We start from the raw sequence: 15100 nt of genomic DNA on the forward strand, positions 1-15100 counted from the left end.
TTCTAGTAATATTTTATAGTAAGATGTATTATTCTACTAATTTAACTATTACAAAACTGAGGTATACAGAAATAAATTATGTCTAACAATAAAGAATGACTCAAATATCAAAGTATAGTACACTTAGGGCCTCCCTTGTCCTGTGCCTCAGATATCATAGCATAGTACACATGGAACTCAGCTTCCTTTAAAATAGGAAGGGATGCCATACTCATGAAGCAGCTGATTTTTATTTAAGGGTCTTACTTGTTATGCACTTTTACAGAGGGGTGAGTAGGGGCTGAAGGAATTTGAGGAAACTCAGAATTCTCCTCCTAAAAGATTGTGCTAAGCTGGCCACTGGGACCACTGGGTATTTGTCCAATTAAAACCCGGACACACAGCAATAACAAAGGCACTGGTCTCCTGCTGCTAATGCATAAGGATCAAATCCCAGCCTGCAGGAACTCACCCCCAGTCAGGACCAGGCCCCTGTGTAAACCTGGGCTGGTGCTCCAAACTCTGGGGAGGGGGAGACTTCCCATGGCTGCAAGCTAGAAGGGAACAGGTCCATAGCGCAGATTGGTCAGCAGAGCGGCTTCTTTACTTGGGATTGCAGGACAGCTTGGCCAGGCTCTGCCTGGCCTGTTCACCCCATGATCACAGGGTGGCTTGGACCTGGGATCTTTGCCCCATGATCATGGGGCTGCCTGGACATGGGCTCTTGACCTCACAATCACAGGGTGGCTTGGACCACAGCTCTTCACCCCGCAATCTCAGGGTGGCTTGGACCTGGACAGGTGGTGTGGCAGCCTGATGCTGCCTGCCCGGGTTCCCATCTCAGCTTGGATCCACCAGTGGCTTCAACCGCTGCCCCCTGCTGCCTACCCATGTTCCCAACTCCATCAGCCACATAGGACCTCTGCCTCTGCCACCTGCATATGTAAGTTTACCTGCCAACTTTGCTAGGTTAATTTGCATGTCACTCCTGATTGGCTGTAGCGAAGGTCAATTAGCATTTTTCTCTTTTATTAGTGTAGATTTGAGATAGGCAATATTTATTTATCTTGTCAGAAAGCATATCAGCAGTTGACTGGGGCTGAGAAGGAAAGTAATTTACTGCAATGGGGCATGAGGCTACTTTCTGCAGTGATGGAAATTTTGACTACATGGTTGTATATATTTATCAAAATTTATTGAACTGTGCATTTAAAGTGGGTGCATATTATTACATGTAAATTGTAATTCAACAAAATTGATGTTTCTCATAAAAGAAAAAACAATCCTACCTAATAAAAGAGTAATATGCAAATTAACCATCACCCTGCTATGCCCACCAGCCAATCAGAGTGAGTATGCAAATTAATCCCAAACAAAATGGCTGCCACCACAGAGAGCAGGAGGGAGGCTTGGGTTTCCCCAAAAATGGAGGAAACCAAGCTTTCCACCTGCCCTGGCCGGCCTAGACCTCCACTCCAGATTACAAAGTTTCAATTGTAGAAGATAAATATATCACAGATACCAGGGCCTCTGCTTGGGTCGCCAGGGGAACATGGCCGGCCTGCAAACCACCAGAGGCCCCTCATCCAGGCCACCCCACACCGGGAACCCCCACCCTGATCTGGGACACCCTTCAGGGCAAATTAGCTAGCCCCATCTCTGCACCAGGCCTCTATCCTACCTAATAAAAGAGTAATATGCAGATTGACCATCACTCCAACACACAAGATCAAGATAGCTGCCACCCTGTGGTCAAAGGTCCTGCCCCCATGAGGACACAGATGGCCACTACAAGATGGCCAGCAGGGGAGGGCAGTTGGGAGGGACTATGCCTGAAGGGAGGGCAGTTGGGGGCAATCAAGCCTGCAGGGGAGGGCAGTTAGGGGTGACCAGGCTGGCAGAGGAGGAAAGTTGGGGGCAAACAGGCTGGCAGGGGAGCAGTTAGACATCAATCAGGCTGGCATGGGAGTGGTTAGGGGGTGATCAGACTGTCAGGCAGAAGCAGTTAGGGGCAATCAGGAAGGCAGGCAGGTGAGCAGTTGGGAGCCAGCAGTCCTGGATTGTGAGAGGGATTCCAGATGGAAGAGGGTGCAGGCTAGGCTGAAGGGACCCCGCCCCCCCCCCCCACCTCGTGCACAAATTTCGTGCACTGGGCCTCTAGTTTTTTATTATAATAAAAGTGTAATATGCTAATTAGACCAGACATCCTTCGGGATGACCTTCCAGACAAAGCCAGGGTTGTGAGGGAAGCACTGGTTGGGGTGCTAGATGGAAGTCAGTGCCAGCAGCCAGGGGAAGGAAGGCCTATTACTATTGCATAAATTTTGTGCATTGAGCCTCTAGTTAAAAATAAAAACACTTGGGCCATCATAGCAGAACCTTGTGGGACCTATAATCTGCATTTTAAATAAGCCCCATTGGATAATTATGTTGCAGGTTGTTTCTCTTATAGAAATAATATTGGTTTCCAAGCACCCAATTTTTAGACAACAAATCAGCAAGCTTCATGCAAGCAAAGAAAATTCAGAAGGAAAGTAAGTTTTTATGTGCCCTCTTTCCATCCCCCTAACCTTTATTTACTCTAGCTGGAATACTGATCACTACCAAAGTATCCTACTGGGTGTTCTGTTCTCCCAACTGCTGACTCAGCTGTGGATAAGCTTTCTTCACTCATTCTTTACAAAAGGAAGTTTGCTATGAAATTAAGTGAGAGAAAATAAAAATAAAAACATATTACAAGCTGGAGGAGCAGGTCGGGGGGTGGGCAAGCCTATGGAAGCTCCACTGCTGTTTTTTTTTTGTTTTTTTTTTTTTTATCAGATAAGGAAAGCTGTGTTCCATGGCAGGCAATTCTTGGCAGAGCTTCCATTATTTGCAATGGATTTTTGATGAACAAGATCTGTGGATGGGATGCCAAAGGACTTAAAGTTTCTCTCAGAAGAATACTGAAAATTACAAATATTTTTTACAAATGTTTTACAAGCATTAGGCGAACATTTTAAATTAAGACAACAAGTTATTGCCACTGCTACAGTCTATTTCAAGATATTCTATGCCAGGTATTCTTTGAAAAGTACATATCCCATATTAATGGCTTCTACATGTGTGTTTTTGGCATCCAAAGTAGAGGAATTTGGAGTTGTCTCAAATGTAAGACTGATTTCTGCTGCTACTTGTATATTAAAAACTAGGTTTTCATATGCCTTTCCAAAAGGATTTTTTTATGATAAATGCTTTTTATTATTACATAATATTTAGTAGTTATGCTCAATAGGTCAACAGAAACTTGTAAATATTCTGCTAAATAATTAACTATAATACTTTTTTTTCTTATAGGATGAACCATATATTAGAATGTGAATTCTATATTTAAGAACTAAGGATTTTTGCTTGATAGTGTAACATCCCTATAGACCTTTTTTTCTCCAATATGTGCAGGGTATAGGTCAAGAAGACATGTTGTTTCACCTTGCATGGAGGATAGTGAATGATACCTACAGAATGGATCTTTGCCTACTGTATCCTCCTTTCATGATTGCTTTTGCTTGCCTACATTAGTCTGTGTTGTACAGCAGGAAGATACCAGATAGTAGTTTTCTGAGCTTTCTGTGGATATGGAGAATATTTTAGAAATAATCCAAGGTTATTTTAAAGTTATATGAATTGTGAAACAATTTTGATGAGAGAAAAGAGATGGCCACTATTCTTAGCAAAAGATGCCAAAATCCAAACCTAATCTGAACAGTGAAGGAGAGCAGAATCCAAATGGAAATCAGAATTCTAGCTACAGCCAATTTTAAAACATTCCTAAGAATTCTGTAGTGGACCAGTTGGAAATAAACCATTGGACAGATTTCAGTAATGTCTTCAGTGTAACACAAGTAAATATGAATAGCTTGTTTCTATCAAGCATACTGGGAAGTGGCTTTATTATGCAAATAAGTTTTTCCTTATCTAATTGTATTCTAGTACATACTTGGCTAAAGGCACTTGATCATAAAAGTTTGGAAAGGTTCTAAGGGGACCTACAGATAAACATTTCAAAATTAATATCTTTTGCCTAGTATAATTTCTTCTTAATATAGATAATAATAACTGTAGTCTTTTATTAAGCCAGGAAACATGAAACATAATTTGTTTAAAATTCTCTTTGGTCATTGAAGGATCAAAAAAGAAATAAAAAGTAAAATATATGAGGGTGCTTCCCCCATCTAAAGTTAAATTTTAAAACTGTATTTAAGGAATCAAATCTTACAAAATTCTGGAAGGCTTTGGCAATGATGTTGATAATTTCAGGATAATTAATCTAGTACTTATTGATTTTAACTTGTATTTTATTCAGTAGTTTTAGTATCTTGCCATGGGAGATACTAGCCCAGACTAGCAGAAAAGTGTAAAATGTATAGCATAGTTTGACATTTTTAAATTTTAAAGTTATATTAATTCTTAACCATTTTGAAATGCTGAGCAAACTTTTTTAAAAAAACTACAAAGTTATTTGCATTTGATTCAGTTAATTCAGGCATTAAAAAACTAATTGGATAAAACATAATATGGTTGAAATTTGGTAACATTTTTTTTAAACATATTTCTTTTTTTAAAAATATATTTTATTGATTTTGTACAGAGAGGAAGGGAGAGAGATAGAGAGTTAGAAACATCGATGAGAGAGAGTCATCGATCAGCTGCCTCTTGCACACCCCCTACCGGGGATATGCCCGCAACCAAGGTACATGCCCTTGACCGGAATCGAACCCGGGACCTTTCAGTCCCCAAGCCGACGCTCTATCCATTGAGCCAAACCGGTCCCGGCTTGGTAACATTTTAATGTTAATTTATACTCTACTGTGAAAAGTTTTTGGTATGACATACACACTCTAGTCTATTTTTGTGTCTTAGTGTGGATTTACAAATTTGTTATAGGTATCCTGAGCCAGCAACACAATCAGGTTTCAGGCCAGTTTGATATTTGCTATTCTTAATTCTCACATGATCATAAGATTTAAGACTAAATGTTATGTCAGTGGACTGTGCTGTGTGCTGAACTTAATAAATTAATCATTTTCTTCAGACTTGAAGAAGAATGATAAATAAAATTTGGAGTCATAGGATTCTGATGTACAATTTAAGGATTAAAATTTTATAAATTAATTGTGAACAATTAATTATGAAATTTAACATTGATTTTCTAATATAAAATTGCAAAAATAAAATTATATTTTCTAGCTTAAAAAACACACACCACATAACAAGTGAAAAGAAACCAATATATTTTCAGAACACAGATCCCTTCCCATAAGGTCATTCAAGATGGGGTTGGCTGGCCAGGTCACTAGGCACATGTTGTCTGTGGATATACCTACCCTGAGGAAAAGCAGATGGCCAGGGAGCCTGATGGACATCTGTGTGGAGAACAGGACAGTACTACAGTAGATATGCTAAGAGCACTCATAGCCCAGAGGAAAGGGTCATTTCTCTGCCAAATTAAACCTAGGTGCTCTATTTCCGTTCCTTCGTCTGTTCCTGCTATCTGACATATCTTTAGGCCCCTATTCAGTCGATCCTTCTCAACTTTCATGGCCCAGCTTGACTAACGCCTTCTCCTTATCAGGCCCTCGTAGTCCAGCTCTCCTCTGGAACTTGGCCTGAGAACTCTTACCGAAATTTTTATTTGTATTTTAGTCATCATGTACATACCATATCTACTCTACCGAACTGTAATCTTGTTGATTATAGAAACTATACCTTTTTATCTATTAATATGCTAGGTGTAGCCTGCCTACTTCCTACTACAATATTTAGAACTTGGTGGGTGTGTTGTGTACATTTATTGTAGAAATTAATGAGTGATTCATTTAATGCTGATTCATATCTTTGAGCTTTTGCTTATGCTCTTTCCTTTTCTGGAAAATCCTTCCCACTTCAAGTGTTATTTCCTCCAATAAGTGCCCCTAGTCCTAAGCTTTGGGGATCCTGTAGCATTTCCTATATTATCACTTACAACCACTGTTGTATATTAAAATTAAATATTGCTTCTCATTTTGACCTACTTTACCATAAGCTTTAAGAAGTAAAAAATCTCATCCTTACTTTAGCCCAGTGTTGGGTAGTAGGATGCACTTTATAAATGTTTTTCAAACATTTATATAATCCCTCCAGAAGTTTCATGACACAGAGGCTCCGGATTTACTTTGTGTTCTTATTAGAGAGGGCAAAACTATCCTGAGCTCCAATTTCCAGGGAGAGCCCAGCATAAACAAGCTTGCCATTCTAAGTGTCCTTTTGGCTGAACGAAGGAGTAGGATTAGGTGTTCTCTAGGGCCTCTTATAATCCCATGATCCTTATGTTCCAGAAATTCCCCAGCAGAGTAGGTTGTTGAATGCAAAAGAGGTAAATGTGTCCTCTCCTCCGAAGGTCTTTAAGATGACCCCCTGTCTCTGGGATGGCTGGACATAGGGAAAAGAATTTGTGACCCTTCAGAATACCCATTATTTCTCTTTTTAAATATATATCTCTCCTTTTGCCATCTTCCCTTTTCCTGCTTCCTCATTCTCCCAGCCTCTCTCTCTTTTCCCTCTTTTCTTATCTGTCTCTCTTCTCCTACCCATTCCATTCTACTTTCCGGAATCTCTACAAAAGCCTCTCCCGCTTTCCCTTTCCTTCCAGATTTACTTGATCCATCTCAGTTCTCCTTCATATATCCTGCATCTCTACCCATTCCCTCTCTTGCCTCCCTCCTCTGCTGTCAGCCCTGCTGGAAGCCAAAACTCCTCACGACTCCTGGAGGTGGGAGGGTGAGTGGGTGGACCCTGGTGCAGCGGTCCCGCCCCTCGGTGCGTGTGTGAATGTGTGGTAGTGACGCGGCACAGGCAGCTGGGAGGGAGACTGGGCCGGCAGAGAGGGAAGCGAGCGGATCGCTGGGGCTGCTCCGCTCCTGCGCGCCCTCCGGCTCCCTGCCGCCCGCCGAGGCGCAGGCAGGGCGCAGGCGGCGGCGGGCGGCATGGAGAGTCTGCTGGAGAATCCCGTGCGTGCTGTGCTATATCTAAAGGAGCTCACGGCCATCGTGCAGAACCAGCAGAGCCTCATCCACACCCAGCGCCAGCGTATTGATGAGCTGGAGCGGCGGCTGGATGAGCTAAGCGCCGAGAACCGCAGCCTGTGGGAACACCAGCAGCTGCTGCAAGCCCAGCCTCCGCCCGGGCTCGTTCCTCCGTCGCCAGCCCCGCTGTCCCCTATCCCAGTCACCGCCGCCACCGCCACTGCTGTCGCCCAAGAACCGCTCCAGAACCACGGACAGCTCCTGCCCACCTCGCCACAGACTGTACCGGAGCAGCCACCGATTCAGCACCACGGACAGCTCCTGGTGCAGCCCTCCCCGGCCCACAGCAGCAGGGCACACGCACCTCAGTCGCCCCACCAGCAGACGGTGGCGCCAGGGGCTGTCGCCAACAAGGAGAAGGAACGTCCCCCGAATTGTTGCGCTGCCGCTGGAACCCTCCTTCAGCACAAATCCCCCGCTGCCCTCGGCAAGGGCGTCCTGAGCAGGAGACCTGAGTGAGTGGGGAAGAGGGTTTGCGGACAGTTGAGGTAGGAGAAAGGGATGCAAATGGGCATGAGGAAGAGCCAAGGGGGAAATGGGTGCACCTAAGAGTCTGAAGGACTAAGGTAATATGAAGTGATGGGGTGAGAAGATGCTTGAGGGTAGAAGTGTGTCAAGGAGATTTGGGGGAAAGGAGGAAATGATATCAGTGTTTAGGGGTTGTTGGAGAAAAAAGGAATATCCAGATCATCATTGGGGGCAAAGAAGAAAGAAATTTGGTTTTAAGTGACTGGGGATGTTGAAAACTAGCAGTTTTTAATGGGGACAAGATTGAGATAAAGTTGGGGTGAAGATTTAACTGAAGAAAAGAGAACAGTTGGAGAATGTATTTAAGTTAGAAAAACCTTAGAAGAGAGTTGGAGTGGTAAAATTATTTCAATGAAGAGTAAGATATGAAAAAGATGGAGGCTTGGCAAACAGGCATGTTACGGGCTTTAAAGGGGCTAGAGTCCAGGAAGAGTAGACTTGGACTTGAGGGAATTCAGGAGGCAGAGGATATGGCTGAAAAGCAGGAATGATGCTAAAAGTCGGGGGGAGGGGGCTGTAGATAGAAGATGAGCTGGCTCTTTAATTGATGCAGTGGGAATCAAAGCCAGGAGTGGCTCATTTGGGGAATCTTATGCTGCTTTGACCTGAGTGACTGACTTTCTTATAAATCCCCACAGAACTAAAGGGGTGCAAGGTAACAACCCACCAAGCTAATGGAGGACTGAGTTATAGTATGAGGACTCAGTCTGGTTATAGTTTTCCCTCTGACTCAAAGAGGATTTCTGGGCAGGGTGCTTGGCAGTCGCACAAAGGGAACAATGATGAGAGACAGTTGCCAAACGGAGTTGGTAGTTCAGTGTAATTCCTGTTTAAATCTCTCTGTTAGGTCTAGTGACTGTCAACCTTCTTTCCCTTTGTTTTTTTGGTGATAGCTGAAATCTCATGTTGAGTTCTGAGAGAAATAGTAACCCACCATGAGGGACTCTAGGACCTTGAGCTCTTTCTTCACACACAATATCCATAAACTAGGAATATGGAAAGAAGAGATGAAAGGGGACTGGAATATTTCTCCCCTGAGTATTGGGAAAGCTGTGATCATGTCAGCTTCCTTTCTCTGAGTAGAGGTGATGGGGTAACTGCATGGAAGAACAGCTCTGGGGAAATCAGCACCTGGTCAGCATCTGATCCTGACAATGATGACGCTAAAGGAATTGATTAGGGGAAAGAGTGAAAAGAGCCAAGAATCTCATCTTCATCCAGTCTTGGTGTGCTTTAGATATGGGAATACTTATGAAGATTTTATATATTTCTTAAAAACCCATTTTCTCCTCACATCTACTGCAGGTTAGAGAAGTTGGGTCAGGACATGTTAGCTCACAGGGTAGATTTGGCCAAAACCATGAGATTTAAGGGGGAGAGGTCTAGGATCATCTGAGTTGGCTGACCTAAGGATTTGATTCGAGTCACAAGGAGATAGTTTTCTTAGCTCCCTCAGTAGTTTAATTGCCCTCCCTTCAATTTCATTGTTTTCTTTCCTTATCTAGCATAAAAAGCAGAAAGTCAGTTTTCCATGTTCACAGCTAGTTAAAAGGCCCATGATACTATGTGGCTTTCCCCCCAAACAGGGAGATAAAAAAACGATTTCATTCCCTTTTCCCGAGGGCAGCCACTGCTTCATAAAAATGATGGTTCTTCACCTGATTCCTCTCATCTTGTTCTTTATTGTCTCCTTCTCTTCCTCTGCACCCTACATTGTCTGCATCCCTTCAGGATATGTTGAGAAAAGATCATTTTTATTGAGTAATAACTTTGCTGTGGCCCCAAAAGTGGCTTATAGAACCCCAACTCTCCTGCTCAGGTGCTTTTGCTGGGAATTCAGGGGTTTAGGAATCATCTGAATTCCATCCAGCCTCATACGGCAAAACTGGAGAAGAAACATAATTTTTTCCTCCTCCCCTGTTCTGCTTTTGCTTCCCAAGAAAGCAGAACAAAAATAAGAAATAATTAGAGTAATGGAAAAGAGTAGAGATTGTTGGAAATCTCTCATATAGGAAGTTGTGCCAGGCACTAAAAGGTTGATACCACTAGTAGCTCCTTCATTTATCCAGATCCTCCAGATTTTCCTCCTGCTCCCCAAGTTTGAACATCAAGAGACTTAGAGAGCATGGGTATGGACTTGCATAGCTCACCTCCTTCCTAAGGTTCTCTCTCTCCCATAGATGTGAAATGTTGGCTTGCTGAGTATCTTTGGACTACCCATTTCTCTCCACAGTTTTGCCTAACTTCAACCCAATTTTCCCCCACAGGAACTCAGGAAGGGATTATCTTTGTTGACTAGATTTTTGGCCTCAAGCTGCTCTCTACCCATGACACCCTCTTTGTATGTCTGTCCTCCTCTGCCTATACCTCTCAATGGTGCAGATCTAGATGCAGCCCACAGGCAGGGAGATACCTTCATGGATAGCCATTAGGTGAGGAGAGCAGAGCCAACAGCTCTTCCCCCTCTGCCCTTCCCCCCCGCCCAATATTTCTCCTAGGGAACTCCCTGCTGAATCAGTTCTCTACTGGGGGTGCTGAGTAGAGAAAGAGATGAAAGAGGGAGAGTGTCTTTGGATTATAATTTTGCTGCACTCTTTTCTAATTTCATACTTTCCTTTCTCTGGCCTCATTATAGTGAGAATGAGGCCCTGGTGAGGTTGCTGAAGGGTAGGTGAGGGTTACAAGGGGCAGGACACTGTGTTAGATACGCTATCTCATCATACAGTTTGTCTCTTATCCACAGAACTCCTCTTCTTGCCCAAATCCAGAGGAAGCAGGAGCCCTAGGGAACCTGGAACTGAAAAATAATGGATTGTTTAATTGTCATCAGATCTGCATTAATATGCAGCTTGGCCTCTCTCCCTTTTTCAGCTGAGGGAGATAAAATAATGGTGGCCTTGGAAATTAGGCCAAGGAAGCAACATTATGGAGATGAGTGCAGAGACATCATGGAAAAAGAGACTTCAGGGGTTAAAATTCTTTTTTGCATGTTTCCTGGCTCTTGCTACACTCCAGCCCCCACTACTTTTGCCTCTTAATGAAAGCAGCAATCTTAGCTTCCTCCTCTTTATTTTTTCAATCAAAGCTCACTACATCTACAGAATTGGTTATGCTCTTCCTGGCTGAAGCCAAGGGCCTCAGCCTGACCTGGCAAAGTCTCCTCCTTGCCACAGAAGGACATGGCCCTGCCTGGAGCTACTGGCTTCAGCATGATTCCAGTTTCTCTGTTTGAGCACAGGTTTGCCCAGCTATCCAGCTAAGCATTTAGAGCACCTGGACCCCAGGGCTTGCCACCATCCCCAAGCCCATGGGCAGAGGATTTTTTGGAGGCTAGGTAAGATCATTACATTTTAATTCAAATTTAACTTGTACCTCAAACTCCCCACCTGAGTGGCCATGAAGTCTGAATGGCTCAGTAGCACCTGTCCTCTTTTCTCTTCTTTCTCCTTTGTCTATTTTTCTATACACTTCTTCACTATCCACCCTTTCTCTTTTTTCTTCTTTCTCTCTTCTCCTTTTCTTCCTGCCCCTCACACATTTTCTCTCCCCCATATTTTCTTCTTTCTATATTTTGCTTTTACTGAAGCTGCATAAGGAAGTCTCCCCTTCTCCACTCCCATCCTCTCAGCATAAAATAAATATTTGTCATCTTTTGAGTTCTTAATACTGACTGGAGGCTGGAGGATGGTTAGAAGATCATTGGAAGTGATCTTTTTGCCCCGTTATCTCAGGTGCTGGTTGGAGTAGGTTTCTTTGTTTGGAGGTGCAACTCATGACTGACCCATCCTGAGAGCTATTTAAAGAGTATGTAGGTATGTCAGTCAGTCAACTCCATTGTATCAATTGTCCAGTTAATTCAAAATTATGCATTCTGTGCTGTGTAGAGAGGAAATAAGCAAACAGTTGTGGTTCAACATGCAGGAGACACATATCTGGAAACATCCAAACAAGTATAAGCAGATTGCGGCTGCCTAGAGCTACCCTCTATCAGAACAGAATGGTGAAAGGGGTGAGCATACAAATCACATTCAGAGTTTAGAGAGAAGATTTTATTGGTTGGATTCAAGGGTTTACGTCAGGAACAGTAAGAGCCAAGACTAGCTGGATGGAGGACAGGGCCTAGAAGATTCAGTGTATGGAATCACTGTATGGCATCTACTAATAATTAATGTCGTTTTCTAATACTTCTTTAAATCGAATTTATTTAAACAATACAACAAAATTTAATCAACAATATAGTTGCCGTTGTTTTCTACTACTTGTGCCCAATGCTCAGGAAGCATTTTAATCCCTCTGTTGTAAAATTCTTGTGATTTTGATGCAAAAAAATTTGGTCAATGCATTTTTGAGGCATTCTTCATTATTAAATTTTTTTCCAAGAAGAAAGTTTTGCAAAGAACGAAACAAATGGTAATCGGAAGGGGCAATATCAGGAGAATATGCAGGTTGAGGGAGAACTTCCCATTCCAACTGGTGCAGTTTTTCAGCAGTGATTCTTGCAGTATGTGGTCGTGCGTTATCGTGGTGAAGAATTACGCCCTTCCGATTAATCAGCGCGGGTTCTTTTTCTCTTAAAGCTTGGGCTAACCTTTCCAATTGGGCACTATACACTGCACTTGTAATGGTTTGGTTAGATGGTAAAAGTTCATAATGAAGAATTCCTTTAAAATTCCACCAAACACACAACATCACTTTTTTCGCATGCAAGTCAGGTTTTGGTGTGGGCTGCAGAGCCTCATTTTTGTCCAACCATTGAGGCCGCCTTTTCAAATTAACATAAAGCACCCATTCTTCATCTCCGGTAACAATTTGCTCTAAAAACGGCAAACTGTTTTGACGAGAGAGAAGCGAACTGCAAATTGTGACTCTTTGATTATGGTTGTTGTCGGTCAACTCATGAGGAACCCATTTTCCAAACTTTTGGACTTTGCCAAGTGCACGCAATTGATTGGAAATTGTTTTTTGTGAACAATTTAAAGTTGTCGCAAGCTCTTGTTGGGTAATTTGAGGATTTTGCACCAAAAGAGCTTGAAGAGCTTCTTGATCAAAATTGGACACACGGCCTCGACCACTCTTGTCATCTAACAAAAAATTTCCCTCACGAAATTTCTCAAACCAACGCTGGCATTTTCTGGCACTAACTGCATCTTGACCAAGAACACTACAGATGTTTTTTGCAGCCTCACTTGCTTTTCTTCCTAATTGGAACCCGTAAAGCATGCAGTGCCGAATATGCTCTTTATTCGCCATCTTCTTAGCCCTAGTTTTGCAACAAAAACCAAACCAAACACAAACTTTTTCAAGCAAAACTTGTTAATTGCACTTCACACGTTCTGTAGATACCACGTGTTTGAAGGTTATGTCAATACAAGTCAATGCCAAGCAAGATTTTAAACGAATGTTAAAAAACGACATTAATTATTACTAGACCCGATATTCTGTCCTCTGATGGTATAGTTCCCCACTACCCTAACTCCTCCCTCCAGGCAAAACCCTATCCAAGGGTAAAGACTTGGGGTCCTTGTCTATCTCATGGCTAGAAGGCCTGGTTGCTGAGGCCAATGCTGCATATCCCCCTTCTCTTCCTCTGTCTGCTGCAAGGAAAGGACTTCCAGCTGGTAGGCTGGAAATGGGGCCAGATGAAGGTTCACTGAGAGGAGGGAATGTGTGTCTTTTTGCTCACATGAAAGCTGACATGGAGTGGGCACTTGTAAAGATTTGCTGTCCCCCTCCTTTCCAATGGCCCAGACTGCTACTCTTCCCTCCCATTCAACTAAAAAGAACACAATTCAAGAGAAACAAGTCACCCTGCCTTCTGGGAAATGCTGATGGCCTTTCTCCTCCTCACCAGCCCCTTGTGCCTTGTTCCACCACTGCTCTTTTCTTCCTTTCTCTTGAGCCCTTCTCAGACCCATAAAGCCAACACCGTGAGGCTTCACAGTGGCATGCTGGAGCATTTTCCCGTTGGCCCAAAACCAAGCAAGAGGAGCAGCAGTTGGTGCTGCTGATTCAGCAAATACCGAGTTTCAAAGGTTACTCATGAAAAAAGGTAGATGGGGTCAGGTCTGGGTGGAGAACCAATGAAAGAGATCGTGATATGAAAAGGAAGCAGGGTGCTGGGACAAATAGCTCCACTCATGAGCTGTAAAAAGATTCAGATCCTGAGTTTAAATCCTATGTAAAGCTTTTCAGACAGCCTGGCTTTGTTGGGAAACTTAAACATTTTTCATGCGGCCCAAACATACTCTCAGTGACCTGGACACAAGGCAGCAGCAGCTTAGTATGGGGTTTCTTAGTAAGACTTCCTGGGGACTCTGATTGCACCTCACAGATCCCCAGACACAAGTCCATCTGGCAGCTTCCAAGGCTTTGGGCACTGCAGCAACTTCCTCCTCTGCAGGTTCCCACAGGGGCTGTAAAGGGCTTCTTTTTCAATAGAGGGAGAGGTAGTCTTCTCCATTTCACTCAATGAGAAAATTAACTGGACAAAAAAGGGTCAGGAGTGAGGGAGAAATTAGATTTTCCTGGCTGAAAGGAAAACCAGAGAACCACAGAATTGTCAAGATCTAGGGAGTTAAGAACGAGCTCTGGAGTCAGGCAAAGCTGAGTATGAATCTTGCTCTCCTACTACAAGCGTGAGATCCTACATTCATTACTTACCTTTTTGAGCCTCTGTTTCCTCATTTATAAAATGAGAAGTAATATGTACTTTGAAGGGTTGTTGTAAAGTTTAAAAATTAAATAGTATCAGTTACTTAATACTGTTCTGGGCACATAGTAAGTGCTCAATACATTGTAGTATTTCTAGAGATAGAGAGCCCAGGTCCCGGGACCCATCTACAGTCAGACCAAAATGACAGACTGGAATCCAGGCAGGATTCCCTCCCTTCTAACAGGCCAGCCATCTCCATCTGCCCTTTCCCCATCTGCCCTTCTACCTCTGGACAATGTGCACTCAAGCTATTCTAGATAAATGAATGTAGAGCTTACACTGAAATGCAGCCAGGCAGGCCAAATCCACCATCCATTAGTGATCTGTGTCGAAGGCTCACAATTTGATAGCTGAGAAATGCTTCCTTAAGCCCAACTTAAGTCTCATCTGTTGTCTTTTGAGATTTGTATTTAAGGTCGTTGAAAGGATCTGAGTTATCATCCAATGCCCCATGGTAATAAGAATGATCTCCCCATTTTCTAAATGCATAAACCACAGTCTCATCGAGTCTATGGACTTAACAGGGACAGAAGGGAGGGTGGGGACCATGAGGCCTGAACCAGGTGACTATCTCCCACCTGAAATGAATGAAAACTAAATCCACTCCTTCAGATTCTTCCATCCTGGGAATGGAAGGGTAAACCTGTTCTTTTTAGGACTCGGAGGTCAGAAAGCTGGAAGGAAGAGCAGGATGAACCAAGAAAAGGAGAGGCCTGGTATGTTCTTGTGGGGCATTTTTTGTGGTGGATGGGGGAAGTGGAGGTTAGGGATAAATTCTGCT

At 43.2% G+C, this 15100-nt stretch overlaps 1 protein-coding gene and 1 pseudogene across 6 annotated transcripts in view; both read left to right on the forward strand.

Moving 5' to 3' along the window:
* Positions 1-2796: 2796 nt before the first annotated feature.
* On the forward strand, positions 2797-3832 carry LOC118730608 (annotated as a pseudogene).
* Positions 3833-6838: 3006 nt separating this feature from the next.
* IQSEC3 (IQ motif and Sec7 domain ArfGEF 3) overlaps positions 6839-15100 on the forward strand; it is a 104930-nt gene continuing 96668 nt past the window's right edge. For 4 of the 6 annotated variants that reach the window (XM_045588368.1, XM_036458026.2, XM_036458027.2 and 1 more), the window contains exon 1: positions 6839-7534. In XM_045588368.1, coding sequence (XP_045444324.1) covers positions 6981-7534 — 554 coding nt within the window. In that variant the 5' untranslated portion in view covers positions 6839-6980. The remainder of the gene's footprint in view (positions 7535-15100) is intronic. The other 2 variants (XM_036458024.2, XM_045588369.1) reach the window with 2 other exon arrangements.

Source organism: Pipistrellus kuhlii, unplaced genomic scaffold (assembly GCF_014108245.1).
Source record: "Pipistrellus kuhlii isolate mPipKuh1 unplaced genomic scaffold, mPipKuh1.p scaffold_m20_p_3, whole genome shotgun sequence".
NCBI lineage: Eukaryota > Metazoa > Chordata > Mammalia > Chiroptera > Vespertilionidae > Pipistrellus > Pipistrellus kuhlii.